Source organism: Pristiophorus japonicus, chromosome 19 (genome assembly GCF_044704955.1).
Source record: "Pristiophorus japonicus isolate sPriJap1 chromosome 19, sPriJap1.hap1, whole genome shotgun sequence".
In the NCBI taxonomy this organism is placed as follows: Eukaryota; Metazoa; Chordata; class Chondrichthyes; family Pristiophoridae; genus Pristiophorus; species Pristiophorus japonicus.
The window spans coordinates 78,132,099-78,159,763 of NC_091995.1; the positions used below are offsets into that span (position 1 = coordinate 78,132,099).

Genomic DNA, 27,665 nt, shown 5'->3' on the forward strand with positions numbered 1-27,665 from the left:
TTTGCAGGGCTATGGGGAAAGAGCAGGGGAGCGTGAGGCTAATTGGAAAGCTCTTTCACAGAGCCGGCACAGGCACAATGGGCCGAATGGCCTCCTTCTGTGCTGCGTCGTTCTATGATTCTATGACTGAACTCCAGGGATGAACAGTGGTGGTGTTCCAAGTTGAGTTTCAGATCAGGGATCCTGAGGACAGAATGCTCCTTATAATGAGTTTCACTTGAGAAAAAAGAATAAGGTGGTGTACGTGCCTTAACTCCCACCAGGAATAATATAGAGTTTATCGAATAAACACGATAGCAATGATAGGGGAGGGGCATGTGGTTAGAGCAGGTTTTTCATGAAAGGAAGAAGCTCTCTGTGCAATTACAACAATAACTTGTATTTATATAGCGTCTTTAACGCAGTGAAACGTCCCAAGACGCTTCACAGGAGTATTGAGATAAAAAATTTGACACCGAGCTGTACAAGTAGAGATTAGCACAGGTGATCAAAGGCTTGGTCAAAGAGATATGTTTTAAGGAGCTTCTTGAAGGAGGAGAGAGGTAGAGAGGCAGAGAGGGTTAGGCAGGGAGTTCCAGAGCTTGGGGCCTAGGCAACAGAAGGCACGCCCAACGATGGTTGAGCGATTACAATCAGGGATACTCAGGAGGGCAGAATTAGAGGAACACAGACATCTCGGGGGATTGAAGAGATTTCAGAGATAGGGAGGGGCGAGGCCATCGAGGGATTTGAAAATAAGGATGAGAATTTTGAAATCGAGGTGTTGCTTAACCGGGAGCCAATGTAGGTCATCGAGCACAGGGGTAATGTCCAGTAACATCAGTACTGTCAGTTAGTGAAAGTATAATTTTCAAACCACCCTGGGAGATCCTTGCCTTGACAGCGAATGGCAGACTGAAATTCCCTCCCCTGATTTATAACTACAAAGGTTCAGTCAGAATGAGGCTAAGTACCGCCCACTGCTGTTAGCAAACTATTTATAAGAGGAACCGTATCTTTCAGAAGGGGGAAAAAAAATTCCAAACCAATAAATATTTGAGAATTAATCTCAGCGTGCTGGAGATACTGCAATTGACTTCAGCTTTCGTGGGGCAGGACCGGCCTGTGCTCACCCTCTCTGATTGCCGCCCTGTGGGGTATTCCGGGAAATGTGAGTGCGACATCGGCTGAGGAACAGAATCAGGCTTTGCTGTGATGCTCCCCCTGGTTAAATAGCCCGTCAACCTCCACTGGCGAGGCTGCTGTCGGTGATCAAAGTGCGTGTGATCATGGAGGGCTGCCAGCCTTCAGCAGAAGCAGCGAGAAAATAGAAGGAATTTTAACATAGAATGATATCGACTTTTACAGCACGGGACAGGCTATTCAGCCCAATTGGTCCATGCCGGTGTTTATGCTCCACATGAGCCTCCTCCCACCCTATCAGTATAACCTTCTATTCCATTCTCCCTCACACAATGTTTCCACTAAGGTGCGCGTGCAGTAATCTGAAAAGTCCCGCGTAGGCCGCTCACCGCCTTTTACACTGTAAGTGCTGTGCATGCACAGACAGTTAAAGGGACCATGCATTAATGGAAACAGGCCGTGCTGAACAAAGCGCAGCTTACAGGGGACATCGCCCTCATATAAGTGTCTAGCTTCCCCTTAAATTAATCTGTGATATTCGCCTCAACCACTCCCTGTGGTAGTGAGTTCCACATTCTCACCACTCTTGGGGTGAAGAAGTTTCTCCTGAATTACCTATTGGATTTATTAGCCCTATGACCCTATTATATTGATGGGCCCTAGTTTTGGATTCCTCCACAAGGGGAAACATAAGAACGGAAGAAATAGGAGCAGGAGTAGGCCATTTGGCCCCTCGAGCTCGCTCCGCCATTCAATAAGATCATGGCTGATCTGATCTTGGCCTCAACTCCATTTCCCTGCCCGCTCCCCATAATCCTGGGCTCCTTTATTGTTCAAAAATCTGTCTATCTTCACCTTAAATATATTCAATGACCCAGCCTCCACAGCTCTCTGGGCTGGAGAATTACAAAGATTCACGACCCTCTGAGAAGAAATTCCTCATCTCCGTTTTAAAGGGCGATCCCCCATCTTCTCTACGTAACCCTATCAAACTCCTTCATAGTTTAAAGACCTCTATCATGTCACCTCCCCGCCTGTTCAGTCTTTCCTGATATTTGTACCCTTTGGTATCATCCTTGTAGATCTTTTCGGTACTTTCTCCAGTGCTCCTATCATTTTCTGTAATATGGAGACCAGAACTATGCCTACACAAGGTTCTATGTAACATAAGTTCTCTGCTTTTGAATTGAATTTCTCTAGAAATGAACCCCAGTTCTTTGTTTGCAGTTTTATGGCTTTTTTTATTTTGCGTTGCTACTTTTAATGATTTGTGAATCTACACCCCCAGATCCCTTTGATCCTCTACTCCATTTAGACTCTTATTTTCCAGGGAGTAGGGGGGCCCCCTTATTTCCCCCCCACAAAATGCCCCACCTCACACTTACCCAAATGGAACTGCATTTTTGCCATTTACTGTTTCGTTTAAAAAAAAATACTAATCTTCTCATCTCTAGGTCAGAGTGGCTTGGGGAAGTCAACACTGGTGAACACGTTGTTTAAGTCCCAAGTCAGTCGAAAATCTTGCGGCAGGAATCGAGATGACAAAGTCCCTAAAACTGTGGAGATCAGAACAGTTGGTCATGGTGAGGTCACTTGCACACAGTAGCATTTTTTTTATCGCTTTTTCGGATACAAGAGTTAAAATCAACCGACACAAACACTTTTCTGAATAATTGGTTTTATTGACATTAAGACACGACAGTTCAACAGATAAAGATGCTTACAACCTTATCGGGCCATAGAACTCAGAAGGGAGATCAAATCGTTCTTCTGGGAGACCGAGGGGTTAATTCTTCCTTTGATGTCTTCTTTGAACTGTTTCTCATTCTGTCTCCTAGAAATCACTGTAAAATGGTGGTTTATAAACCCTCCTTTAAGCTGCAAAGCAGCTTGCTGCTGTTTTCTCTCTCTTGTTCTCACGGTTTGAGAAAACAGCTGTCTTTGTTCTGCTTTCCTTATCTCGAACCATGTCCTTTGAAAGTACGGCAAGTCCTGAACAACACCTCCACAGTCTGAAGCAATGCTGATCTGCCCGAGCTTGGTCAAGCCTCCCAGCATGCCTTCTGATTCCGGTCAAGTTTAACAGTTGTGTGTCCTTTGCTGTTAACCAAATTCGTCTCTTTTACCAGGTATTCCGGGGTTTCTAGTCCGTCCTTTGCTCTTCCTTGAAAGACAGGAATTAAAAGTCCAAAATCCTTCGGTACACAGCCTGCCACATCACCATCAAGTGCAATTAGATAAATGTCACCGTATTTAAATTGTATTACACTGAGAAACCACATCAGCTTTGCTTTCACCATGTGGGATGTATGCAATGCCCCCAAGCCTGTGTTACCCTGTATGTAACACGCTCCCAAGCTGTGTTACCCTGTATGTAACACGCTCCCAAGCTGTGTTACCCTGTATGTAACACGCTCCAAGCCTGCGTTACCTTGTATGTAACACGCTCCAGCCCCTGTTATCCTGGTTCAATGTCATGGCTAATGGGATGAAGCAGATGGCAGATGGTACTGCCAATTATTCTGTTGCCGTGGCAGCGGTTGTCAAATATCCTGAAGCCAGAGTGTGCTGACCAATCAAACAGGAGGCAGGGTCCTGTTAGAGCAAAAATAAGAGATCACTCATTACTAACTGCCCAACCAGAGAAAATAATCTTTATTCATAATTTTAAAAGCCTATAACAAATCTCCTCTTTGCCTTCTCTGCTTCAGTAGTAATATTCGCAGTATCTCAATTCCCTTCTCGTAATTATAATTTCACAACCCTGGCATCACCCTTCTGGATTGACACTGCACCTGCTCTAATGTCTTTAATGTTCTTTCTGTAGGCGTCATATTTGACCCTGAAATGAGCTTCCGACCACATATCTGCGGCATAACTAAAACTGCCTATTTCCACCTCGAACATTGCCCGTCTCCACCCCTGCCTCAGCTCATCTGCTGCTGAAAGCCTCATCCATGCCTTTGTTACCTCTAGATTTGACTGTTTCAACACACTCCTGACTGGCCTCCCACATTCTACCCTACGTAAAGTAGAGGTCATCCAAAACTCGGCAGCCCGTGTTCTAACTCACACCAATTCCCGCTCACCCATCACCCCTGTGCTCACTGACTTACATTGGCTTCCGGTTAAGCAACGCCTTGATTTCAAATTCTCATCATTGTTTTCAAATCCCTCCATGGCCTTGCCCCTCCCTATCTCTGTAATCTCCTCCAGCCACACAACCCCCCCGAGATGTCTGAAATCCTCTAATTCTGCCCTCTTGAGCATCCTTGATTATAAATCGCTCAACCATTGGTGGCCGTGTCTTCAGCTGCCTAGGCCCTAAGCTCTGGAACTCCCTCCCTAAATCTCTCCACCTCGCTTTCCTCCTTTAAGACGTTCCTTAAAACCTTCCTTTTTGACCAAGCTTTTGGTCATCTGCTGTAATTTCTTCTTATGTGGCTCGGTGTTAAATTTATTTGTTTTGTCTTATAACACTCCTGTGAAGGGCCTTGGGATGTTTTAGGCGCTATATAAATAAAAGTTGTTGTTGAACTGGGCACGCCACACTCTAACTGTGCCCGACCCAACGTTTTGTACAAACTTATTAACTCTTTACTCATGCACCCTGTGCCCCATTATACCCTGTGCACGGGCCAGCCCACACTGCGATGTGTGCGTGCACTAGGTCCATGCAACAGAACAGGTCTCCAGTCGTCTTGGATAACCCTTGCCACTGCACCAAGACCTAGCTCGGTCAAGCCCGTGTGGTGGCTAGTGTGCAACGGCCACCACACGTTAAAAAAATCCATGCACAGGCATCTTCCACCCTTCAGGATGTAGTTCAGGACCTGGAATATTAGGTCCTTCATTGAAACACTTGTGAACTCATCCTTTTTTGGCATCGAAGCAAGTCATCCTCTTTTCGAGGGACTGCCTATGGTGACGATGCCCCATTATAAACTCAGGAGGGGCAGCCCTCAGCGCTCCTGTGCCAACCCACACAGTGATTGCCTTTCTCTGTTGCAGTGATTGAGGAGAAAGGGGTGAAGATGAAGCTGACCGTTATCGACACACCAGGATTCGGAGATCAAATCAACAACGACAACTGGTACGTTGCTGGGATACTAACCACACACGCACTGCCAAGGTTCACTTGAGGCTTGTCAGTGTAGGGCTTTGAAGAGGAGCGCTGGCTCTGAAAGGCTGATGAGATACTCGGGGGTGAGGGAACTTGAGGTTAACTTTGACAAGTGTGAATTCTCACACAATCGTAGAAATTTACAGCACGGAAGGAGGCCATTCGGCCCATCGTGTCCATGCTGCCGGCAAAGAGCTATTCAGCCTAATCCCACTTTCCAGCTCTTGGTCTGTAGCCCTGTAGGTTACAGCACTTCAAGTGCATACAGAATCATAGTATGTTTACAGCTCAGAAGGAGGCCATTTGGCCATATCCAAGTACTTTTTAAATGCGATGAGGGTTTCTGCCTCCACCAACCTTTCAGGCAGTGAGTTCCAGACCCTCACCACCCCCTGGGTGAAAAAATATTCTGCTCACCTCCCCTCTAATCCTTCTACCAACTACTTTTAATCTATGCCCCTGTTTATTGACCTCTCTGCTTAAGTGTATGATATTTATCACAATCGCCTGGGAATGGGAACAGGACATTAAAAATTACAAATTACAAAGAGCAAAAAATTTAAATTAATTTCAGCAATTGTATTTTTTTCCCTTGTGGTAAACTCTGAAGCCTCACCCGAGGCCTCGCTCCCATGCTGTATAAATGGTAACGCCTTGCTTTAAGTTTAATACTGCAAGTGTACTCAGCTTTCAAAAATAAAATTAAAAAGGCTCACAGCAAGTTTGAGAGGTTATTAAACAAAATTAGGGCTCATGCGATTGGGGGTAATACACTAGCATGGAGTGAGGATTGGTTAACAGACAGAAAACAAAGAGTAGGACTAAATGGGTAATTTTCGGGTTGGCAGGCTGTAACTAGTGGGGTACCGCAAGGATCAGTGCTTGGGCCTCAGCTATTCACAATCTATATCAATGGTTTGGATGAGGGGACCAAATGTAATATATCCAAGTTTGTTGATGATACATAGCTGGGTGGGAATATAAGTTGTGAGGAGGATGCAAAGATGCTCCAAGGGGATATAGACAGGCTAAGTGAGTGGGCAAGAACATGGTAAATGCAATATAATGTGGAGAAATTTCAAGTTATCCACTTTGGAAGGAAAAATAGATAAGCAGAGTATTTTTTTTAAATGGTGGGAGATTGGGGACATGTTGGTGTTCAGAGGGACCTGGGTGTCCTTGTACACAAATCACTGAAAGTTAACATGCAGGTACAGCAGGCAATTAAGAAAACATAGAAAATAGGTGCAGGAGTAGGCCATTCGGCCCTTCGAGCCTTCACCATCATTCAATATGATCATGGCAACTTCAGTACCCCATTCCTGCTTTCTCTCCATACCCCTTGATCACTTTAGCCATAAGGGCCACCTCTAACTCTCTTTTGATTATATCTAACGAACTGGCCTCAACAACTTTCTGTGGTAGAGAATTCCACAGGTTCACAATTCTCGTAGTGAAGAAGTTTCTCCTCGCCTCGGTCCTAAATGGCTTACCCCTTATCCTTAGACTGTGACCCCTGGTTCTGGACTTCCCCAATATTGGGAACATTCTTCCTGCATCTAACCTGTCTAAACCCGTATGAATTTTAAACGTTTCTATGAGATCCCCTCTCATTCTTCTGAACTCCAGTGAATACAAGCCCAGTTGATCCAGTCTTTCTTGATATGTCAGTCCCGCCATCCCGGGAATCAGTCTGGTGAACCTTCGCTGCACTCCCTCAATAGCAACACAGATACACCGCTTTGGGTACTGTTGAGGGGGATGACTCACCAGGGGAGGGCAGCAGCAGCCAAGTTCATGGCACGATGGGTGGCTTGGCTGCACAGGAGGGCAGGAAAAAAAAAGAGTGGGAGAGCTATAGTGATAGGGGATTCAACTGTAAGGGGAATAGATAGATGTTTCTGCGGCCACAATCGAGACTCAAGGATGGTATGTTGCCTCCCTGGTGCAAAGGTCAAGGATGTCTCGGAGCGGGTGCAGGGCATTCTGAAAAGGGAGGGTGAACAGCCCGTTGTCGTGGTGTATATAGGTACCAACGAGAGAGGTAAAAAAAAAAAGGATGAGGTCCTACAAGATGAATTTAGGGAGCTAGGAGCTAAATTAAAAAGTTGGACCTCAAAAAGTAGTAATTTCAGGATTGCTATCAGTGCCACGTGTTTGTCAGAGTAGGAATCGCAGGATAGCTCATACGTGGCTTGAGGACTGGTGCAGCAGGGAGGGATTCAAATTCCTGGGACATTGGAACCGGTTCTGGGGGAGGTGGGACCAGTACAAACCGGACGGTCTGCACTTGGGCAGGACCGGAACCAATGTCCTAGGGGAGTGTTTGCTAGTGCTGTTGAGGAGGAGTTAAACTAATACAGCAGAGGGATGGGAACCTATGCAGGGAGACAGAGGGAAGTAGAATGGGGGCAGAAGCAAAAGATAGAAAGAAGAAAAGTAAAAGTGGAGGGCAGAGAAACCCAAGGCAAAATGCAAAAAGGGCCACATTACAGCAAAATTCCAAAGAGGCAAAGTGTGTTAGAAAGACAAGCCTGAAGGCTCTGTGCCTCAATGCGAGGAGTATTCGGAATAAGGTGGATGAATTAACTGCGCAGATAGCAGTTAACGGGCGTGATGTAATTGGCATCACGGAGACATGGCTCCAGGGTGACCAAGGCTGGGAACTCAACATCCAGGGGTATTCAACATTTAGGAAGGATAGACAGAAAGGAAAAGGAGGCAGGGTGGCATTGCTGGTTAAAGAGGAAATTAATGCGATAGTAAGAAAGGACATTAGCTTGGATGATGTGGAATCGGTATGGGTGGAGTTGCGGAATACCAAGGGGCAGAAAACGCTAGTGGGAGTGTGTACAGACCATGAAACAGTAGTAGTACGGTTGGGGACAGCATCAAACAAGAAATAAGGGATGCATACAATAAAGATACAGCAGTTATTATGGGCGACTTTAATCTACATATTGATCGGGCTAACCAAACTGATAGCAATGCGGTGGGAGGAGGATTTCCTGGAGTGTATTACGGATGGTTTTCTAGACCAATATGTCGATCAACCAACCAGGGAGCTGGTCATCCTAAACTGGGTGATGTGTAATGAGAAAGGACTAATTAGCAATCTTGTTGTGCGAGGCCCTTTGGGGAAGAATGACCATAACATGGTAGAATTCTTTATTGAGATGGAGAGTGACACAGTTAATTCAGAAACTAGGGTCTTGAACTTAAGGAAAGGTAACTTCGATGGTTTGAGGCATGAATTGGCTAGAGTAGACCGGCAAATGATACTTAAAGGGTTGACGGTGGATAGGCAATGGCAAACATTTAAAGATCACATGGATGAACTTCAGCAATTGTACATCCCTGTCTAGAGTAAAAATAAAACAGGGAAGGTGGCTCAACCATGGCTAACAAGGGAAATTAAGGATAGTGTTAAATCCAAGGAAGAGGCATATAAATTGGCCAGAAAAAGCAACAAACCAGAGGACTGGGAGAAATTTAGAATTCAGCAGAGGAGGACAAAGGGTTTAATTAAGAGGGGGAAAATAGAGTACGAGAAGAAGATTGCCAGGAACATAAAAACTGACTGCAAAAGCTTCTATAGATATGTGAAGACAAACGTAGGTCCCTTGCAGTCGGACTCAGGTGAATTTATAATGGGGAACAAAAAAATGGCAGACCAATTGAACAAATACTTTGGTTGTCTTCACAAAGGACCTTCCGAAAGTACTAGGGAACCAAGGGTCGAGTGAGAAGGAGGAACTGAAAGATATCCTTATTTGACGGGAAATTGTGTTCGGGAATGAAGACCGATAAATCCCCGAGGCCTGATAGTCTGCATCCCAGAGTACTTAAGGAAGTGGCCCTAGAAATAGTGGATACATTGGTGATCATTTTGGAACAGTCTATCGACTCGGGATCAGTTCCTATGGACTGAAGGGTAGCTAATGTAACACCACTTTTTAAAAAGGGAGGGAGAGAGAAAGCGGGTAATTATAGACCGGTTAGCCTGACATCAGTAGTGGGGAAATGTTGGAATCAATTATTAAGGATGAAATAGCAGCACATTTGGAAAGCAGTGACAGGATCAGTCCAAGTCAGCACAGATTTATGAAGGGGAAATCATGCTTGGAGGACGCTAAGAGGCTGCAGGGTGACTTGGATAGGCAAGTGGGCAAACGCATGGCAGATGCAATATAATGTGGATAAATGTGAGGTTATCCTCTTTGGGGGCAAAAACACGAAGACAGAATATTATCTGAATGGTGGCAGATTAGGAAAAGGGGAGTTGTAACGAGACCTGGGTGTCATGGTTCATCAGTCATTGAAAGTTGGCATATAGGTGCAGCAGACGATAAAGAAGGCAAATGGTATGTTGGCCTTCATAGCTAGGGGATGAGTATAGGAGCAGGGAGGTCTTACTGCAGTTGTACAGGGCCTTGGTGAGGCCTCACTTGGAATATTGTGTTCAATTTTGGTCTCCTAATCTGAGGAAGGACGTTCTTGCTATTGAGGGAGTGCAGCGAAGGTTCATCAGACTGATTCCCGGGATGGCAGGACTGACATATGAGGAGAGGCTGGGTCAACTGGGCTTTTACATATTCGAGTTTAGAAGGATGAGAGGGGACCTCATAGAAACATACAAGATTCTGACGGGACAGGACAGGTTAGATGCAGGTAGATTGTTCCCGATGTTGAAGTCCAGAACCAGGGCTCACAGTCTTAGGATAAGGGGTAGGCCATTTAGGACTGAGATGAGGAGAAACTTCTTCACTGAGAGTTGTTAACCTGTGGAATTCCCTGCCGCAGAGATGCCAGTCCATTGGATATATTCAAGAGGGTGTTAGATATGGCCCTTACGGCTAAAGAGATCAAGGGGTATGGAGAGAAAGCAGGAAAGGGGTACTGAGGGAATGGTCAGCCATGATCTTATCGAATGGTGGTGTAGGCTCGAAGGGCCGAATGGTCTACTGCTGCACCTATTTTCTATGTTTCTTTGTCCTTCCTCAGATTAGGAGACCAAAACTGAACACAATATTCCAGGTGAGGCCTCACCAAGGCCCTGTACAACTGCAGTAAGACCTCCTTGCTCCTATACTCAAATCCCTGCTCCTTTACTCAAATCCCTTAGCTATGAAGGCCAACATACCATTAGCCTTCTTCACCGCGTGCTGTACTTGTATGCCAACTTTCAATGATTGATGAACCATGGCACCACCCCTTTTCCTAATCTGCCACCATTCAGATAATATTCTGTCTTCGCGTTTTTGCCCCCAAAGTGGATAACCTCACCATTTATCCACATTATACTGCATCTGCCATGCATTTGCCCACTCACCTAACCTAAGTCACGCTGCAGCCTCTTAGCGTCCTCCTCACAGCTCACACCGCCACCCAGTTTAGTGTCATCTGCAAACTTGGAGATATTACACTCAATTCCTTCATTCAAATCTTTGATGTATATTGTAAAGAGCTGGGGTCCCAGCACTGAGTCCTGTGGCACTCCACGAGTCACTGCCTGCCATTCTGAAAAGGACCCGTTTATCCCGACTCTCTGCTTCCTGTCTGCCAACCAGTTCTCTATCCACGTCAGTATATTACCCCCAATACCACGTGCTTTGATTTTGCACACCAATCTCTTGTGTGGGACCTTGTCAAAAGCCTTTTGAAAGTCCAAATACACCACATCCACTGGTTCCCCCTTGTCCACTCTACTAGTTACATCCTCAAAACATTCTAGAAGATTTGTCAAGCATGATTTCCCCTTCATAAATCCATGCTGACTTGGACCGATCCTGTCACTGCTTTCCAAATGCGCTGCTATTACATCTTTAATAACTGATTCCAACATTTTCCCCACTCCCTTTATTATATATTGGCCTTTATTACAATAGGATTCGAGTATGTCTTACCACACCTGGAGTATTGTGTACAGTTTTGGTCTCCTTACCTTGCCATAGAGGGAGTGCAACGAAGGTTTACCAGACTGATTTCTGGGATGGAGGGATTGTCCTAGGAGGAGAGATTGAGTAAACTAGGCCTATAATCGCTGCAGTTTAGAAAAATGTGATCTCATTGAAACATACAATATTCTTACAGGGTAGTTGCTGGGAGGATGCTTCCTCTGGTTGGGCATCTAGAACCAGGGGTCACAGTTGCAGAATAAGGGGTCGGCCATTTAGGACTGAGATGAGGAAAAATTTCTGAGATGAGGAATCTTTGGAATTCCCTACCCCAGGGGGCTGTGCAGACTCAGTCATTGAGTGTATTCACGACAGAGTTCGATAGACTTTTGGATATTAAGGGAATCAGGCGATATGGGGATAGTGCAGGAAAGCAAAGTTGAGGTAGATGATCAGCCATGATCTTATTGAATGGTGGAGCAGGCTCGAGGGACCGAATGGCCTACTTCTGCTCCTAATTCTAATGTTCTTATGAGAAATGCAGATGGTGGGGGGGGGGGCGGCAGGAATGAATTGTTTAACATGAGCGAGTATAGATGGAGTTCCTAGGCTCTGTATATGAGATACTCCCAGGGTGCCTGTTATTCTGTGAGTGAGTCACTCCCAGGTACCTTTTATTCTGTGTGAGTCACTCCCAAATGACTATTATTCGACCTGTCCCTAACATTACACTGTGGGGCAGTAAGATACAAATCCTTAACTCAGTGGCCTAACAGTCCTGCCTTCACTATTTTTGCCGAGGTGTTGACCTGGATACATCCTCCACTAAAATAGCCAAGGGTTTGAGACGAGCGCCTCAAGCCCACGTATAGGATCCTGCGGTGTACAGTCAAGTGTCGTTGTTGCCCACTTGCGGGCGGGCCCTATTCTCGGTGCAGCCAACAGGCTCTGACATATCCTTGGTCTGTCATAGCTGGGAGCCAATCGAGAAGTACATCAGTGAACAGTACGAAAAGTTCCTGAAGGAGGAGGCGAACATCTCGAGGAAGAAGCGGATCCCCGATACCCGCGTCCACTGCTGCTTGTACTTCATCTCGCCCACTGGACACTCGTACGTATTAAACACACTAACATGTACCGCACAACAGCCTGTTTGATCTCTCAGTGTTCTCCCCTCCTGCCACAAAGCCATGGAAAGCAAACGAGCTCCTAGCTTTTATCACAAGTGGGTATAGAATGTAAAGGCCAAGAGGTTGCTATACAAAACCCTTGATAAGACATCAGTTCGATTACTGTCTGCAGTGTTGGGCTCCGCACGATAGGTATTGAGGCTTTGGAGGGCACGCAATGCAGACCCACTAGATCCTGCCTATAACCTATTATGTTTTTGGTACGACCTCACAAACACACAGGTATAAGATGGCTGATAACTTCAAGAAGCCTGTCAGGTGACAAATAGTTTGATAAGGAGGTGGGAAGAGCGTTTTAAACTGCACGAATTACCAGCACACTTAATGTCATTTAAGCGACGCCTTTGTAATTGACTTCAGTGGCAATGGCAAGGGGTTGGCCCCATTTGCCCAATGTAGGCAGCTGCCTATAGACCACATGGTAGGGTCTCTAATGGTGCTGGCAATGGTGGTACCACGCCCAAAAGACTAGGGTAACTAATCTCAGCTGGGGTGTCAAGAAGGGGGCGCCAATACAACTTTCTAACAGCACCCCTGCACTCTGGGGAGGGGAAACTCTGGTGAGGCTCCCACTCCTGGACGTGGGGGTTGGGCTTGACTCTGATGGCATCCACAGAATCGCTGTCCAGGCTTTTAAAAAATGTGTTCCTGAAATGTGGGTGTCGCTGGCATAGCCGGCATTTATTGCCCATCCCCAATTGCCCTTGAGAAGGTGGTGGTGAGCTGCCGCCTTGAACCGCTGCAGTCCACAGTGTTGTTAAGGAGGGAGTTCCAGGATTTTGACCCAGCCACGATGAAGGAACAGTGATATATTTCCAAGTCATAGGGAGAAAGACTGGATCGACTAGACTTATATTCACTGGAATTTAGAAAATGAGAGGGGATCTCATAGAAACAGATAAAATTCTGACGGGACTGGACAGGTTAGATGCAGGAAGAATGTTCCCGATGTTCGGGAAGTCCAGAACAAGGGGTCACAGTCTAAGGATAAGTGGTAAGCCATTTAAGTCCGAGATGAGGAGAAACTTCTTCACTCCGAGAATTGTGAACCTGTGGAATTCTCTACCACAGAAAGTTGTTGAGGCCAGTTCGTTAGATATATTCAAAAGGGAGTTAGATGTGGCCCTTACGGCTAAAGGGATCAAGGGATATGGAAAGAAAGCAGGAATGGGGTACTGAAGTTTCATGATCAGCCATGATCATATTGAATGGTGGTGCAGGCTCGAAGGGCCGAATGGCCTACTTCCGCACTTATTTTCTATGTTTCTATATGTGTGACTTGGAGGGGAACTTGCGGATGATGTTCCCATGTTCCTGCTGCCTTTATCCTTCTAGATGGTAGAGGTCGCGGGTTTGGGAGGTGTTGCCGAAGAAGCTTTGGCAAGTTGCTGCACTGCATCTTGTAGATGGTACACACTGCAGACACGGTGCGCCGGCATTGGAGGCTCACAGGCAGGGATGGTCTTTAGTGTGAGTTCCAAGAGAGGCTGCCAGCATCCAGCCATGCTGCTCCTTCAGGAAAGCATGTCCCCAACATCGAAACATCTGTGGCCTCCTCTGCACACATAGCTAACTGACAGATGCATCTCTCCTTGCAGACTGCGCCCGTTGGATGTCGAGTTTATGAAGCGACTGGGAAAAATAATGAACATTATTCCTGTCATTGCCAAAGCCGACACAATGACCCTGGAAGAGAGGCATGAATTCAAACTGAGGGTGAGTGGGTCCTAACCCCTGCCTCCTGGTGTGATGGTGACTGTAAAAAGCTACCCAGTGGCGGAGCAGAGTCCCGAACTGCTTTCAAAGTATTTAGATGTTTGCTTCAAAAAGGGGGGAAACTCATGAAGCTCAACGGAAGCTCGAGGAACAGCACCTCATTCTTCGATCAGGCACTTTACAGCCTCTGGACTCAACATCGAGTTCAACAATTTCAGATCATAACCTCTGCCCCCATTTATTCAGACAGCAGGTGCTGGTTATAGTTCTGCTGTTGCCATTACACCTCCTCTACACCCATCATTTGTTTCTTTACTTGTCCCATTACCATCTCCTTCTGCCTTGTACCTTCGTCCCTTTTGACATTTAATCACTCCTGCCTTCCACCCTACCTTCCCTTTTGTTCGGTCCTCCTCTCCCTCCTTTCCCCGCCTCTGTCCTTACTTAAAATCTGTTGCATCTCTAACTTTTTGGGGGGGTTAAGTCATCGACCTGCAATGTTAACTCTGTTTCTCTCTCCACAGATGCTGCCTGACCTGCTGAGGATTTCCAACATTTTCTGTTTTATATCTGTAACATAATATACGTTATACCAAAATCCTTTTCATGGCCAAGAATTTAACAAGAATCTCTTATTTTTTAGCTTACTGGTTGTCAGCGATATTTTCATCAAGTTTCAAATAAATGTGCAAAGAATTGTGTTAAAATATTGCAGAAAGGAAATTTTAACCAAACTTGTTAACAAAAGTGCTAACAATATCACCTAGAGGGAATTAAATTCATTTACAAAATGTTGTATAAAATTCAGTAATTTGGGTGTGGAAGTTAGTCCAGTAAAAGGTGAAAATGCTGTTGCTCAATCCCGACACCTGTAGGGAGGGGAGAGATTGGTGCGTATTCTGACCCACTGTTTCATTGCACCAGAGGGACCTGGGTGTCATTGTACACGAATTGCTGAAAGTTAACATGCAGGTACAGCAAGCAATTAAGAAAGCAAATGGTACGCTGGCCTTTATTACAAGACGATTTGAGTATAAGAGTAAAGACGTCTTACTGCAATTATAAAGGGCCCTGGTGAGACCTCAACTGGAGCATTGTGTACAGTTTTGGTCTCCTTACCTAAGAAAGGATATGCTTGCCATAGCGGGAGTGCAACGGAGGTTCACCAGACTGATTCCTGGGATGGGGGAGGAGGGGGATTGTCCTATGAGGATAGACTGAGTAGACTAAGCCTATAGTCTCTACAGTTTAGAAGAATAAGAGGTGATCTCATTGAAACATACAAAATTCTTACAAGGCTAGACAGGGTAGATGAAGGGAGGATGTTTCCCCTGGCTGGAGAATCTAGAACCAGCGGTTAGTCTCAGAATAAGGGGTCAGCCATTTAGGACTGAGATGAAGAGAAACTTCTTCACTCACAGGGTGATGAATCTATGGAATTCTCTACCCCAGAGGACTGTGGATGCTCAGTCGTTGAATATATTCAAGACAGTGTTCGATAGATTTTTGGCTATTAAGGGAATCAAGGGATATGGGGACAGTATGGGAAAGTGGAGTTGAGGTAGAAGATCAAACATGATCTCATTGAATGGCGGAGAAGGCTCGAGGGGCCGAATGGACTACTTCTGCTCCTAATTCTTATGTTCTTATTGCCCAACCCGACTCAACAGCCTCATTCCTGCCTGGGCGTCAGTCTGATTCGCTGAGATTCAGGGGCACTGCCTGTGAATTTGTTTCTAATTCTCTGTGTGTTTTTACCTGTCAGGTGCGGAAGGAGCTGGAGGCCAATGGTATAGAGTTCTACCCGCAGAGAGAATTTGATGAAGACATGGAGGATAAGATGGAGAACGACAAGATCAGGGTGAGTAGGAATCCATTCATGTTCCACATAAGGTCACCTTTGAATACTTGAGGCTCTCAACCCGAGGTGTGTGCAGGTGCGTGCAATGTATGTACAGGTATTTGCAGGTGGGGACAGATTTTTGGGGGTGTCCGGATTGTTCGATATATACAGGTGTGAGGTGGTGTACAGATGTGTGCATGCATGTATAAAGAAAGAAAAATTGCATTTACATAGCGCCTTTCATAACATCAGGACACCCCAAAGTACTTTACAGCCAATGAAGTATTTTTGAAGTGTAGTCACTGTTCAAATGTAGGAAACTTGGCAGGCAATTTGCACACGTGATAATGATCAAATAATCTGTTTTAGTGATGTTGATTGAGGGATAAATATTGGCCAGGACACTGGAGATAACTCCCCTGCTCTTCTTTAAAATAGTGCTATGGGATCTTTTCCATTCATTGTATTTCCAGCATTTTCTGAATTTATAACAGATTTCTACCATGCAGTTGTTTTTATAATTTACAAAGAAAAGACTTGCATTTATATAGCACCTTTCATGACCTCAGGACGTCCCAAAGCGCTTTACCACCAAAAAAGTACTTTTGAAGTGTAGTCACTGTTGTAATGTGAGAAATGCGGCAGCCAATTTGCGCACAGCAAGCTCCAACAAACAGCAATGCGATAATGACTAGATAATCTGTTTCTGTGATGTGTTGAGGGATAAATATTGGTCAGGACACTGGGGATAACTCCCCTACTCTTCTTCAATATAGTGCCCATGAGATATTTGACATCCGCCTGAGAGGACAGACGTTTATCGTCTCATCTGAAAGACGGTACCGCCGACAGTACAGCACTTCCTCAGCACTGCACTGGAGCGTCAGCCTGGATTTTTGTGCTCCAGTCTCTGGAGTGGGATTTGAACCCACAACCTTTTGACTCTTCACCTTGTGTTGTGTTTTTTTCTATCCCACAGGAAACCATGCCATTTGCCATCGTTGGCAGTGACACGGAATACCAAATAAATGGGAAGAGAGTGTTGGGAAGGAAGACCCCATGGGGAATCATTGAGGGTGAGTACTGGGGCTTCTTGCTTAGAGTCCTGATTATATACTGCAATAGTGATACAAGTTCTGAGTAAGTCAGAATGGACTCAAGTGATAGGTGTCTCTACTCTCAGCCCCATCTGCCAACCTCCCTCTCCATTGAAAGCAGCCTTGCCTCTCCCAGTTTGATCAATATTACAATGGTCATTCCTTCTCTGAACTTTCCTCGCTTGATTCCCCTAAACTCCAAATACCTCATCCTCCGCACTCTTCCTCTCGCCCCTTCCTCAACTGTGTTGAAATCAGAACTCATCCCATAGACTCCAAGCTCTATCCTTCTCTGGAGCTCGCAACTGTGAAGCTCCTCAGCTGTCTTAGTCTTCCCAACAATCTACAAGCAGTCAAAAAACCCAAGCTTGACATCATCTAAGCGTTACTTTTGATTTATCTCATCCTCCTTCCCACTCTTTTCAACTTTAGTGATGCCTTGCAACATGTGCCCTAGCCCATCATCAACATTCCCAACAGTAAAAGAGCAACCTTTTGGTGTCACATACCAGGCTTGTGGCACTAGGTAATGAATGGTCTAATTTTATAAAACGAGTCTATACATTTTGGTACAATTCACTCTTTCTAAGGGAGTTGAAGTACAATTAGTTTTCACCCAGATATATTGGAGATCCCCTTTCCCTGCTCAAAGTAGCACCAGGTCCTTTGGCTCACTTCGCAGATGAAGATTACCCTTTGGTACTCCATCCAAAGTACCTCTCCTCCTGTCTGAAGCCTAAATAGTGAGTGTCAATGGGCCTTTTGACTCTGGAGAGCTCTCGCAGCCAAGAGCCATCTTCCCTGTCCTCACCCAATGCCTGCACACGTACCACATCCCAGCAGCAGTCAATGGGTGGCGATCAGGAGCAGCAGCCGTGACTGGGTGCCTCTTGTCGAGATCAGCTCAGGCCAGGATGGCACCTGGGAGACATACTCCTATGAAAGAAAGATTTGAATTTATATACCGCCTTTCACAGCCTCAGGATGCCACCAAGTGCTTTGCGGCCAATGAAGTACTTTTTGAAGTGCGGTAATTGTTGCAATGTGGGAAACACGGACGCCAATGTCGGTACAGCAAACTCGCACGAGCAGCAATGTGATAATAACCAGATATGTTTATTGAGGGATAAATATTGGCCAGGACACCAGGGAGAACTGCATGTCTTTGAAAAAATAGTGCCATGGGATCTTTTACGTCCACCTGAGAAAGCAGACAGGGCCTAGGTTTAATACCTCCTCTGTTGGCTACGGACCAAGAGCTGGAAAGTGGGATTAGCTCTTTTTCAGCCAGTGGGCCGAATGGCCTCCTTCTGTACCGTAAATTTCTATAATGCTATGATTATGTTGACAAGGGGCCTGATGCCTGTTTGAGGACACTACCTCTGCCCATTGATACTGGTGATGGCTGCTTAACTAGCGATCTTTAAAGGGGCCACTGGAGGGCGCTCAAGAAAAACAGGCGGTCCAAAAGCAACTTTTTAAACAAGAATGTGCCTTCTGGGGCCTATATAAATACTGGATACCACGGGTGTGACTTGTATGATATCCTAGTTGTGTTTACATATAAGGATTAGGATTTGGTTTAATTTCATATGATTAAAGTTTTTGGTTTCCTCGTAATGAAGTCGTTAACAGTTGTTCATTCCCAGGATGCATTCGATTTTAATGTGTCAGGGTACAACTGAGCTGACACTGTGGTTTAGGTATTGGCTCAAACAGGATATGATTTATGTATTTTCATGTCCATATTATGAAACGAAATAGCCAAGATTGTCTTGAGACAATGGAGACAGGATGGAAAACAAGTTGCCATCTGTTGCTTTTAAGGAAATACCTCCTTTCTGGGGGTCTTAGTCACAGCACTGCTCCCCGGTTATCAAAATCCACGAGGCGCCCTTGGACAACGTGGACCATTTTCCATACCTCGGGAGCCTACTATCAACAAGGGAAGACATTGATGACACGGTCCAACACCGCCTTCAGTATGCCTGTGCAGCCTTCGGTCACCTGAGCAAGAGTGTTTGAAGACCAATACCTCAAACCCGGCACCAAGTTCATGGTGTACAGAGCAGTAGTGATACCCGCCTCCTAAATGCCTCGGCAACATGGACTACGTACAGCAGGCAACTCAAACCACTGGAAGTAGTACTACCAACGCTGCCTCGCAGTAGACGCACCAACATCAGCGCCTTCGCTCAGGCCAATATCCCCAGCATCGAAGAACTGAGCACGCTCGATCAGCTCCGCTGGATGGGCCACATCGTCCGCATGCCTGACACGCGACTCCTAAAACAAGCGCTCTACTCAGAGCTCCGACACGGCAAGCGAGCCCCAGGTGGGCAGAGGAAACTTCAAGGACACCCTCAAAAGCCTCCTTGAAAAAATGTAACATCCTCACCGACACCTAGGAATCCCTGGCCCAAGACGTCCAACGTGGAGTAAAAGCATCCAGGAAGGTACTGTACACCTCGAGTCTCTTCGCCAAGAGCAAGCTGAAGCCAAGCATAGACAGCGGAAGAGCGCACGACAACCAGGCACCCCACTCACCTGTTCCTTCAACCACCATCTGCCCATCTGTGACAGAAACTGTAGGTCCCACATTGGACTCTTCAGTCACCTGAGAAATCATTTCTAGTGTGGAAGCAAATCATCCTCGACTCCGAGGGACTGCCTCTGATGATTCACATAACACTTGTCATGCCATAACGTATCAGCACTGACAGTATTCGTGAGCTTTTCTTTAGCAAGTTGTAGAGAGAGTTGGAATCGAAAAGGAACAACGAAGGCTGTATTTCTACCCAGGGAAAAAGGGCGGAGTAATATTGTTTATTTCTCTATGTACATTGCTTAAAGACATTGGGGGAGAAATTCGATCGCGCCTCTATTGCGGCGGTAACCCATTGGAGCGGTACTTTTAGCACCTTGAATAAGTTCATGCCCTCCACCCAGAAATTTGTCAGAATTGGTCGAAGAGATGATAGCGACGATAAATCAGCCGCTGCACACCAGAGCTGGGGGGGGTCAATAACGAAAGTTTGGGTGGCACATTTTGCAGGCCCATTGCGCATGTGCCAAACTCCGAACCAGATCCCGGGAAAAGCCCGAGTCTTAACGACATGGCATAGTAATGCACCTATTAAAGTTTTCAAAATCACTTGTACTGTTATGTCTGTCTGCCACTGCAAACTCGGAGGCTCACGCACCATGCTGTGTGTAAACGTTGCACTGATGGTGACCTCCGAGGGCAGCGCTTCCTCATCCCTTTAAGTAGCCACCAGTTAACGACTCTGCAAGCCTGGACTGACTGTTTTTCCAGACGTTGTTACTGGCGGGTGCTGAGTGAGGCACACGCACCAGCGAGCGTGGGCATTGCACCAGGAATACGTCATGATCAGAGTGATCGTCAGCAACCAGGCGCTAGCAGTTTGCGCCCCCGGTGAGCCGCTAATTAATTTTCCATCAGGGCGCCAATGCTGCTCGCCCGGTTGCTAAGCTCTAATGCTCGCATGAACACCCCCTCTGGCCACTAACTGAGGCTACAGACAACCAAAAATCCAGCCTATTGGTTGAATACAGCAGAGAAACTTGCCAGCCTATATGCAGGTGTCGGAAAGCGAACTGCTTACAGAGTTCCCTCCGACTGGGCAGATGTTACTCAGGGTGTGTCTGTCTCTAACCTGGTAGCAGCTCTCAATTCATGCACTAACTGCAAGCGCAGGCCACATTATCATATAGATGACAAACGGACATAACCTCAGGATTAGTGTCAAGAGCATAAATGAAAGTTGAACGGAAGGAATGAGTTACCGGGCTTAGCCTCAAGTGCCGACTGAAACCAAGTCGGTCACAGCATTTAAGAGGGAATGAGATAAATACTTGGGAGAAAGATATTAAAGGATGTGGAGAAAGAGAAGGGAACTAGAATTAGAATCGATAGTGTCAGTCAGATAAGGAACTCCGGCACAGGCACAATGGGCTGATGACCTCTCTGTAATGAAATGTCTAGGAATCTCTAACAGTCGTCACACTCTCGCTGTTAGTCAGGAAGTCATTTGCGGGTCAACTGGGTTGCATTTACTGCAGGCTCTAACTGAGTTGAGATAGATTCTGGTGTGGCTGGGTTTTTTTGTGTGAAGTAATTTTCAGAGTGACACGGTGCAGTCACCTTATTCACGATTGAGTTGTCAAGAATCTAATGTTTGGCTTGATTACCCGCCACCTGAAACCGCTCTACCTGAATCACCCTGGAAACAAAATGGGACTTTGAATTGATGGCAAATTATGCAAAATTGTCTACAGACAATGCTGGAAGCACTCAGTAGGTCAGACAGCATCGGTGGAAAGATGTTTCAAGCCTTAAACCGTTCGTCAGAACTAAAGGAAGAACTCACATTTATATAGCGCCTTCCACAGCCTCAATATATCCCAAACTGCTTTACAGCCAATGAAGGATAGTCACTGTGTAAATGTAGGAAAGACAGTACCTCCGACAGTGCAGCACTCCTTCAGTACTGCCCCTCCGACAGTGTAACGCTCCTTCAGTACTGCCCCTCCGACAGTGTAGCATTCCCTCAGCACTGCCCCTCCAACAGTGCAGCGCTCCCTCATCGGTCAAGTCCCTGGAGTGGGGCTTGAACCCACAACCTTTTGACTCAGAGGTGAGGTGCTGCCCACTGAGACACGGCTGACATCTGCATAGGAGACATGGAGTAGCATGATGTGGGCAGCATTTAAAAATGATACAATGTGAGTCAGGGGGAAAAGGAAAAAAAAACACGATACACAGGAAGAGAAGTAGTCACCTGTGAAGTAAGATAACTAAATGGTAGGTGTGATATTAGCAGCTGACAGGAGGAGGCACAATGAGAGAAATCAAAGAGATATACGAGGCAAAGCGAGAGTGCGGCTGGCTAAAGGGGGTGAGGCAGAAAGTGCAGTGTGAAATTGTCTCTCGAACTTATCCCAGACTTCAACTGACTTTTGGGTAAAAATACTTTATTTCTCGACCTAACGTGTTGTCCTAACCATGTCTCCCCCCGGTATCCGCAGCCTTCGCCACGGTGAACAATTTGACCAGATCGCTTTTGTCAATCTCCTTTGCAACTTGGAGAATTTCAACCAAGTCACTCTTCAAAGAAAACAAACCCAATTTTCTTCCCTTGTGATACGTTTTGTTTGTGGAAGGCACCAATTGTTCAGATGCCCGTTTCCTATAAACAGGGGGCGTGGCTTAGAGAATTCCACAATTACTCAACCTTCTGAGACTTGACCTCTGACCTATTGGTACAAAACTGGTCACCAGATCGTCGGTTATAAACAGAGTGCACTCTGAACTCTTCAATGGAGTGAAGGGTTATGGAGAGCGGGCAGGGAAGTGCAGCCAAAGATCAGATCAGCCATAATCGTATTAAATGGCGGAGAAGGCTCGAGGGGCCAAATGGTCGACTCCTACTCCTATTTCTTATGTTCAACTGGACTTGGTCTCACCGACAATAAAACTGATGTGCTTGACTTTATAGGATTGGTGGCGTTGTTTCCGCAGGAACTTGTTTCTGAAGGTGGCACCAGGTTAAGAACATAAGAAATAGGAGGAGTAGCCCATTCAGCCCTTCGAGTCTGCTCCGCCATTCAATGAGATCATGGCTGATCTTCGCCTCAACTTTCCCACCCAATCCCCACATCCCTCGAATCCCTCAATATCCAACGTTCTGACCTGATGTTTTCTGTTTCTTTTCAGTTGAGAACGTCACTCACTGCGAGTTTCCTCTGCTCCGGGACCTCATTGTTAGGTAACGACAGTTCTTACACATGTAATATTTACTTGATGTCATTTATTGTATTTCATAAACCTCTCTCTTTATCTCCCTCCTGTCTTGCTATTTCTGCTCCTTGCCTTTTGCCGCCTGTCTGTTCTATGTTTCTTTATTTATCTATCCCGTCGCCTCTCTTTTTCTCTTTCACATTTTTTTTAAAATTGCTCTTACATCACATTCTCTCTTTTTTGCCCCATTTTAAACTCTTCTTTCTCCCTCATCCTGTACCACACCTTTCTCTCTCGTATACCATTCTTATTCATTTCCCTCTTTCTTCCGTCTCTCTTCCTTTTTATCTTGTACCTTCTCCGTTTCTCGTTCCCCCATCTACTTTCTCTTTTTTCTGACTCTCCTCTTTGCTTCTCGTTTTCTGCCTTCTCACTCAATTTATCTTCCTGTTTCCTTGCTCTTTTATTCGCTCTCTGTCTGTCGTTTTGTCCCTCTTTCTGACTCTCTTTCAAATGGCCTTTCCCGCTCCTGCTGCTCTCTTCTCCCCCTTTACTTCCTTCTCTGTATGTCCGTGTTTGTGCCCTGGCCGCTCGCCCCTTTTCCCTCGCCGCACTGGGCGCGTCTGTTCCCACCTTTGCTTGCTTCTCTTGTTGTCACTCTGTCCCCGCCCTCCTGCTCTATGTGTGTGTGTGTGTGTATGTGTGTGGTGTTCTCGCTCTGCAGGACTCACCTCCAGGACCTGAAGGAGGTGACGCACAACATTTTCTACGAAACATACCGGGCAAAGCGGCTGAACGAGAACGGCAACCTTGCCAGCGACGCAGAAGAAGTGCATGAAAGTAACCTCTGAACCCACCGGGAACAGACAGAAATCTGCTGCCCCCTGGAACCTTGTGTCAAAATCTAACTTTTGTAAAAGTGAATCGGAAAGGTACAAAGCAAAACACAAATCAATCACTTGAAAAGAGTGGAGCCCTTTAAAGATTGCCGCTCGCTCACTTCAGGCGCGTTATGCTATGAATCGATGTAATACATATTGAATAGTTTCTTTAATGTTAATCTTCCAGAGCCTGAATGGGTGTTTCTGTCAAGCTTTGGGTGTTAATCTTGTTGGCCCTTTTTCCTGCATTTCTCCACCTTTAATTGGCTGTGTATATCTGCCAGAGGGAAAGTAGAATTATCTTCTGCTCCCTCAGTTTGCACCCCTCCTCTTGTTTAGTTCAAGAGGTTCATAGTTGAGCCATGGTTCCTACCGGGGTCCTGACCTGTAGGTTCTAGATGCTCCACCATCTCACCCAATGTGCCAATCTCGACAATGATGACAGTAGATTATGTGACTGGCGATCACAGTTGACCCTGATCCGCTCCTCGCTTGGTACTCACACACACATGTTCCAGCAGGAGTCTCTCCATCTGTGAGTCAAAATGGGACCTGTTCCCCAGCTCGTGGATAGAGACCCACCGGTGTCGCCTTCTCCTGGTGCTTAAGCCGAGACGTGTTAAATCAGCGCGTTGCGCCCCGGAGCCTTCCTGGCGGTGTGCGTGTGAGCGCCACACCGAGCAGCCCCCGTCTGCTTGTCAAACCGTCAGGAGTATGATTTCGAGAAATCAGCCATGATCGTATTAAATGGCGGAGCAGGCGCGATAGAGCCGTATGGCCTGCTCCTATGTCTTATGTAAAAAAAACTATTCGACATGTAGCGATCGCTAGCTCCCCACCGGAATTAGATCTCAGGAATTGGCGCTCCCACGAAAGGCTTCGCACAGAAAAGCAAGACTTGTAGGCTTGCTGTCCACTCTGCGTGAGACGAGGCTGAGCCAGCCTAGCCCCAGTTCCCCAGACTCCCTTTTCCTTCAACCACTATCTGTCCCACCTGTGACAGAGACTGTAATTCCCGCATTGGACTGTGGAAGTAAGTCTTCCTCGATTTCTGAGGGACTGCTCATGATGATGAGTTCCCCATTTGCCTTTCCCACCGTGCAAGTCTCTGAGGGCCCAGGAGCACCAATTCGCCAAGCTCCTGCCCAGCCAAATGCGCGGCGGCCCGCCTCGAGCCTCCGTCCGCGCTGAGGTAAAACAGAAACACAACAGCAAAAAGAATACCCGGGTGGGGGTTGCTGGAAATCTGGGGGGAAACACAGCGGGGCCAGGCAGCATCCGCGGGGAGAGAAACAAAAGGTTTACCTTTCAGGTCGGAGCTGCCATATTCAAAAGCAAAATGAACAATCAACGAACGCGCCGTGAGCGGGAACATTCTGAGCGGTGAGCGCGCTCCGATAGCCTCACCCTCCACCAACCGGGACAGCCAATCAGAACAAAAGCAAACTCGACAGTCGGCAAATCCGCGGAGAGCGGGAACATTCTGCGCACGCGCCGAGAGCGAGAACATTCTGAGCGCGCGCGCGTGGATAGCCCCACCCCTCCCCAACCAATCAGAACACAAGCAAACTACCGCGGCTGCTGGAATCTGAAAACTAGAACATTCTGGAAATGCTCAGCGGGTCAGGCAGCGTCTGTGGAGGGAGAGAAAAACAGGGTTGTAAAGTTTCAGCTCGATGACTTAAGTGGGGAAAAAGTTAGAGGTGTGAAGAGATTGTAAGCGACGAGCCTCGGTCAGAAGTGGATGTTGGACGCAAGCTCCCGATTGGTGGTGACCATTCCTGATTTGCGCTCTGGGGGCTCATAAAATGGCCTCCGGAAAAGGGCAGTCAGCGACTGAAGGACAAGCAATGCAGCCCAGTGTTTGTGGTGGGATCCCTTGACCCCCCCGAACGCGCAGTCCGGGACAGGCCAAAATACAGAGGAACGACAGACGTGGTTGGTCAAGTGTGTAACTACTTTCGGACAGGGTGTAACTCGGGCTGCCACCCCTCCAGGATTATTGCCCTGCAGCCCCCAGGAATTGGAGACGAACCTCGCTGTGAGCAGACACTCCAGAGAAAAATCATTTTTTTTCCATTTTCTTTGAACACTTTTGTTTAATAGTTACAAAAATATTGGTGGGCGAAGAGACTGTTCGAGCGTGTGAGGAGGTTGGAGGTCATGCGATGCAATAGTTAGCCATCTTGCGTGTAATGTCCTGGGATGGCGGGATTGTCCTATGAGGAGAGATTGAGTAGACTAGTCCTATATTCTCTAGAGTTTAGAAGAATGAGAGGTGTTCTCATTGAAACATACAAAATTATTACAGGGCTTGAGAGGATAGATGCAGAGGATATTTCCCCTGCCTGAGGAGTCTAGAACCAGGGATCAGTCTCAGAATAAGGGGCCGGCCATTTAGGACTGAGATGAGCAGAAATTTCTTCACTCCGAGGGTGGAGAATCTCTGGAATTCTCTATACCATAGGGCTGTGGATGCTCAGTCTTTGAGTATATTCAAGAGAGAGATTGATAGATTTTTGGATATTAAGGGAATCGAGGGATATGGAGATCGTGCAGGAAAGTGGAGTTTGAGGTCGAAGATAAGCCCTGATCTCATTTCATGCTCAAGGGGCCAAATGGTCTCCTGCTCCTATTCCTTATGTTCGTATGCCCTGCAAAAGGTGAAAGGTCGTGTCTGCCTTTGCTCAGTTGGATGCTCTCTGACCTGCCGTGCGTTTACAGCATTTTCTGATTCCAATGTCCAGCACTCAAGAGATGTTCTTTGAGTCACTGCCAGCCTGACTCTCGGCAGTCACTCTCCTGCCCGATTCACCCAACACCATAGCTGTCTTCACTCAGTTTCTTAAATAGCGGTCACTCGCGCAAGGTGTTCACTGTGCAGCATGTTCTTAGCAATGACTGTGGAGTGAATATAGCCAATCACAGCACACATGGGTGATGTACATATTAAGCAGTGTGAAAGAGTGTCACCTTCACGATTTCCTTTCATCTTTCTTCTGAGCAAATGTCTATACTGCACCAGGGGAATCTAGAACTAATGGGCATAGTTTCAGAATAAGGGGTTGCCCATTTAAAACCGAGATGAGGAGGAATTTCTTCCCTCAGGGTGGTGAATCTTTGGAATTCTGTACCCCAGAGAGCTGCGGAGGCTGGGTCATTGAATATATTTAAAGTGGAGATAGACAGATTTCTGAACAATAAGGGAGTCAAGGGTTTATGGGGAACGAGCAGGGAAGTGGAGTTGAGGCCACGATCAGATCAGCCATGAACTCATTAAATAGAGGAGCAGGCTCGAGGGGCCAAGTGGCCTGCTCCTACTCCTATTTCTTATGTTCCAATACATGAGACTCTGGGCCAAGGAGCTCCCAATTTGCTCCCCTCTTTTTCCTTTTTGTCACTGCTTCATGTTGTCACTTTTCCATTTGCACCGCCTGAAAGGGAATTGGATAAATAGTAAAAGTGGAAAAATTAGCAGGGTTTCTGAGAAAGAGTAGGGGGGAGTGAGACTAATTGGGATAGGTCGTTAAAAGAATCGTCACGCTGGGCCAAATGGTTGTCTTCTGTACCATATCGTTCGACGATCTATCCTTCTACGATTGTCCATGTGCCCATTCTTCACCGCTCAGTAAGCGTTGCCAGGCTATTCGACTCTGAGGGCATCGCCGCTGCTGTACGATGCTGCCCCTGCACTGTGTCCACCCTGGCTGTGAGGCTAAACGCAGCACCTCAACCACTGAACGGATTGGGATCGCCAACCCAGCTGAGGATGAGCATTGGATGTTGGTCGGCCTTGCTCGGTTTGCCTCAGTACCTCAACCACAGCCAAGGGGGCCTTGACCACGGAAACACGGTGTGGGATGGGGGGGGGGGGGGGCTCTGGATTTGACTCCTCATCCTTCCAGCCCCATTTTAAACAGCGCAGGACTCCAGCTCGATGCTAACACCGACTTTCCCGAGTGAGGCAGAGCCAAGAGCTCGCAAGTGACAACATTGGTCACAGGACTCTTGCTTGAGCTCGGCAACTTTTTGCCA

At 46.6% G+C, this 27,665-nt stretch overlaps 1 protein-coding gene across 1 annotated transcript in view; it reads left to right on the top strand.

The window, feature by feature from the left end:
• septin3 (septin 3) overlaps window positions 1-27,479 on the top strand; it is a 45,106-nt gene extending 17,627 nt beyond the window's left edge. Inside the window, exons 3-10 of the mRNA XM_070861672.1 lie at window positions 2,577-2,705; window positions 5,134-5,215; window positions 12,116-12,253; window positions 13,931-14,048; window positions 15,814-15,909; window positions 16,871-16,967; window positions 22,726-22,777; window positions 23,474-27,479. Of these exons, the coding sequence (XP_070717773.1) occupies window positions 2,577-2,705; window positions 5,134-5,215; window positions 12,116-12,253; window positions 13,931-14,048; window positions 15,814-15,909; window positions 16,871-16,967; window positions 22,726-22,777; window positions 23,474-23,600 (839 nt within the window). The 3' untranslated portion in view covers window positions 23,601-27,479. The remainder of the gene's footprint in view (window positions 1-2,576; window positions 2,706-5,133; window positions 5,216-12,115; window positions 12,254-13,930; window positions 14,049-15,813; window positions 15,910-16,870; window positions 16,968-22,725; window positions 22,778-23,473) is intronic.
• The last annotated feature ends 186 nt before the right edge of the window (window positions 27,480-27,665 follow it).